This window comes from Rutilus rutilus (genome assembly GCF_951802725.1).
Source record: "Rutilus rutilus genome assembly, chromosome: 6".
Lineage (NCBI taxonomy): Eukaryota > Metazoa > Chordata > Actinopteri > Cypriniformes > Leuciscidae > Rutilus > Rutilus rutilus.
The window spans coordinates 44,648,272-44,652,537 of NC_140214.1; the positions used below are offsets into that span (position 1 = coordinate 44,648,272).

At 42.8% G+C, this 4,266-nt stretch overlaps 1 protein-coding gene across 1 annotated transcript; it reads left to right on the plus strand.

The window, feature by feature from the left end:
• Nucleotides 1–656: 656 nt before the first annotated feature.
• Nucleotides 657–2,648, plus strand: LOC311292423 (zinc finger MYM-type protein 1-like; the record flags this gene model as incomplete). The annotated part of the gene is made up of 1 exon (XM_084412091.1): nucleotides 657–2,648. One exon carries the CDS (start codon nucleotides 657–659, stop codon nucleotides 2,646–2,648), a length of 1,992 nt encoding a protein of 663 aa, XP_084268217.1.
• Nucleotides 2,649–4,266: the final 1,618 nt, after the last annotated feature.

The following is a 4,266-nucleotide window of genomic DNA, read 5'->3' on the forward strand; positions in this document are numbered from 1 at the left end:
TTTTAAACAAAAAAAAAACTATGTTCGTAAACCATTCAGAGATGACATTAATGACATACACAACTTTGTATACAATACAAAATTTGTATCAATGATATTTTCAATGTCATCAGAATACAAGAAAAGAATGATTGATTAGAAAGATAACAAAGGAAAGATAAGAAAAGCTAGGGGGGAAAATAGATATTATTTTATTGTGATGCGACGTTGGAGTCATGCTGTGGTGAGACGTTGGTGTCACGCGTCTGTGATGGGACGTGCTGTGGTGAGACGTTGGAGTCACGCGTCAGTGGTGCGACGTGCTGTGATGCGACGTTGGAGTCACGCGTTGGTTTCACCCGTCTGTGGTGCAGCGTACCCCTTCTGTCACGTAAAAGTACACGACTGTAGACTTCGGTAAGTTATCCGTGGCATTATCCACTCGCCATAGCGCCGTTGCTAGGAGGGCGCCAGCGCCTCTGCCTCTCAGCGCCTCTGCATCGCGAGTGGATGACAGCCCTGTGGATCTGTCTTCCGTGGATGAGCCCGCAACTCAACCAGTGCTAAAGTATCCAGTCACAGTGATAGGTGAGAAAGCAAGGAGTTTCTCCACAAACTGGTATAGCAGATACAATTTCCTTGAGTACAGCATTAGGAAGGATGCAGTCTTCTGTAAGATGTGCAGGCACTTTGGTGAGCGGGGCAGGGAGGAGAAGTTTACCCAGACTGGATACCGGGACTGGAAGCACCTCAATCACGCTTGTTTAAAGCACCAGAATAGCAAATCGCACACATTTGCTCTGGATAAATTTAACAATTACAGGCTGTCAATGTCTGAGCGCGGCTCTGTCATCCATCAACTCAACAACACAGATGGTAGACAGGGTGAAATCATAGAGAGGAATCGGGAGCACATCAAAGTAATTCTGGACGTTCTGATCACTTGTGCCAAACAAGAAGTACCCCTGCGTGGCAACCGGGAGAATGATGAGGTAAAAAACGCAGGTAATTTCCTGGAATTTTATAGACTTGTCTGCAGGCATGACAAAGCAACTCAAGACCGACTAGATGCGATCCCCAGCAATGCAAAGATGCTCAGTCACGAAATTCAGAATGACCTGTTGGATGCTGCGTGCACTCTCCTGTTGCGATGGATTAAACGTGAACTGCATGAGGGATCTTTCTGTGCTATTTTAGAAGACGAGTGTAAGGATGTATCTAAAAAGCAGCTGGTGGCCGTTTGCTTTCGGTATGTGCACATGGGGACTGTGCGAGAACGCGCTGTTGGCCTCGTAGCCACAGACAACATGACTGCTTCTGCGATAGCACAGACAATATTACAAGTTGTCGCACCTTTTGAACTAGACCCTAGCCTTTGCGTTGGTTTTGGGTTTGATGGTGCATCGGTAATGGCTGGGCATAAGGGGGGTGTCCAAGCCATCCTTAAGGGCACCTTTCAAAACGCCATCTACGTGCACTGTCACTCTCATAGGTTGAACCTCGTCCTGTCAGCTGTGGCCCGGACATCGCTGGATGCTTCTACTTTTTTCGAGACTCTCAACACCTTGCACACCTTCATGTGCGGCAGCGAACGTCATGCCCGTTTCCTTAACACGCAAAAAGAGATGCGGCCCGATCAGAGGTCATTGGAATTGGAGCGAGGGTGTGACACCAGGTGGGATTCAAGATCGGCCGCAGTGACAAAAGTTTTCATTCTTTATGATGTTATCGTGGAGGTGCTGGCACAGTATGCGGAAGAGGGGGGACAGAGTGAGATTGAGGCACAGTCACTCCTTCAGCAGATCAGAACAAAAAAGTTCATATTCCTCCTTGTACTTTTCAAAGAATTGTTCAGTAAATCAGACTTCACGTCTAAAAGCCTCCAGTCCATCAACACATCAGTGACAGACACTGTTGATTTGATTGAGAACCTCAAACAACAACTGACAGACATTCGCTCCGGTGACTCTGCATTCTCAAATATGTTGGCAACAACAAATAAGATGATGGAGGATCATGATGTCGAGAACTGGGATGTACCCAGTTTGCCCCGCTCAAGAAAACTCCCAGGCCGATTTGAGGGAAGTATTGTCACTTGCACTTTGGGGAAATCGACAAGGGTGAGGAGTGATAGTGACCTGCGCAACATTTCCAACACACTAATAGACTGCCAGCTTAATGAACTGAACACTCGATTCCACAGTGACACCTATGGCCTCATGGCATCTGCGGCAATCCTGATGTCCCCTAGCCTTGATGACACCACCTTGGCCACTATAGCGAACTCTCTCAATGATACAGGGAAGCGCTTCCACGTAACCATATCAGAGTCGGAGCTCGAAGTGTTTGCGCAACTCATAGAGAGGAAGAAAAAAAGAGGAGAACATCTCAAAAGTCTTGTTGAAGTGATGGACATATGCAATGAGGACGTTTTTCCGAATATCCATGCTTACCTAAAAGCTCTGATAACACTGCCAATGACATCCTGTACAGTTGAACGCGTCTTTTCCAGTGTCAACCGGATTAAAACATCAAATAGGAGCACCATGCTTACTTCTCGCCTTATGTCCCTCTGTCTGTTGACATTTGAGAGAGAGCTTACAGTAACTCTCGACTTCGATGAAATCATTGACATTTTCAAGAGCAAACCCCGCCGACTACTCCTGTAATTTCGGAGAGATAGGTAGCTTAGTGTAACGCAAAGTTGAGATGTGGCCCAGAGAGAAAAAACAAAACAAAAAAACAATAGGTGTCGAAGGAAAAGATGCACGAGAGACGAAAGATGGCGTAGCAAATATAAAAATAATACAAATATAAAAGGAAATAAAAGAAAGAGTACAAAGGTCGGTACGGTAGAGCGGTTCTCTCCTCTCCTCACCTTTCAAATCTATAACTGACACTCACGCACATGCGCAGTTCTCATGTTACCTCAGATTAACATAAAAGCACAAAGTGACCGTTACAGTAGCATGCCTTTTCCTACTGATTTGTTAAACCAATTGATTTGCAATGAATTAATATTCTTCTCATACTCTCTCTTCTTCCCTTACCTTCACGTTTGGCGATCTTTTAAGCCTGTCTGTTGGCGCAAAAATATGAGTGTCTTTTAGCCTTCTCAGTTGTTACTCAGTTGTTATTTTTTAGCCTGATAAGTTAATGGCTTCTGAAATGTTTTGTTGTTGTTGTTGTTTTTCTGCAATGCAGAAAACTTTGTTGATATCGTGATGCTTGATCCGACATGCGTTAAAGGGCTGCTAATCTGACCGTGAATTGGCGGTAGCCTATTAGTTATTATCCTATTAGTAGGTTACATTTTAATGCATCTTCTCTGTATAATAATTCAGTCTGTTGTTAATGAAATCGAAAATAAATAAATGGGCAGATGACGTTGTCAATGAATAAGTTCTGTGCCCGAGTATTGATTGAAACTGTCGGGCAGTGTTGTTGATCTGTAATGTATTGTTGAAAACTTAAAACAATTAAGAATAATTGTGAAATATTCGGCCTCATGTTATACGAGCAGAACTAAACATGTTTTGGGGAAATATTACATTCCTGACCTCTTTTACAGTCTAATTATAGGCTATTATAGCCTAGTTTAGATTATTTTTTATAATATCCCATGAGTCCTAATAAATGCAATTTCAACTATATCTGAAGTGCTTCTTTTATAAAGAACACCGCTTTTTCTTTTATCGGGAAACGAAGCCTAGGTGATGCGTAATGGAGATTCCAAAGCGCTCTTCTTTGGTCAGAACCAAGGAGAGCGATCGCGGATAGGTCCGTCCTATGCACCGAAACTTTTTAACAATGCAACAAAATATTTAAAGAGCATCAAGCTATTAAAATCTATATTAAGTATACATACAGATAATGTAACAGTATATTAGTCAGTAATTTTTATTAGGTTAAAAAGTGATTGGATAACGTTTTTAATTTAAGGCCCACCCACAATTGGTCTGGCCCATCCAAAACTGGAATCCTGGCGCCGTGCCTGGCTCATACTACATCTTGCCTGACTCAAATTCGAGCTGGCTTCCAGGATACACACTAGGCTACCATATATCTGCAAATATGACTAATATGGTTTAATCATAGGCAGATTACACTGAAATGAGTAGTGTGGCAATGCAAGTGTGTTTTATCACACTGGACAATAAACACGACTCACTATTAACTATTACTAATGAAAAACTTGCCAATAGAAGTTATTCTCATAATCATATTGTAAGAATTGATAAATTAGGAAATTCCAGACGGTCTGTTTTGGGGGTGACCAGGCCCTGA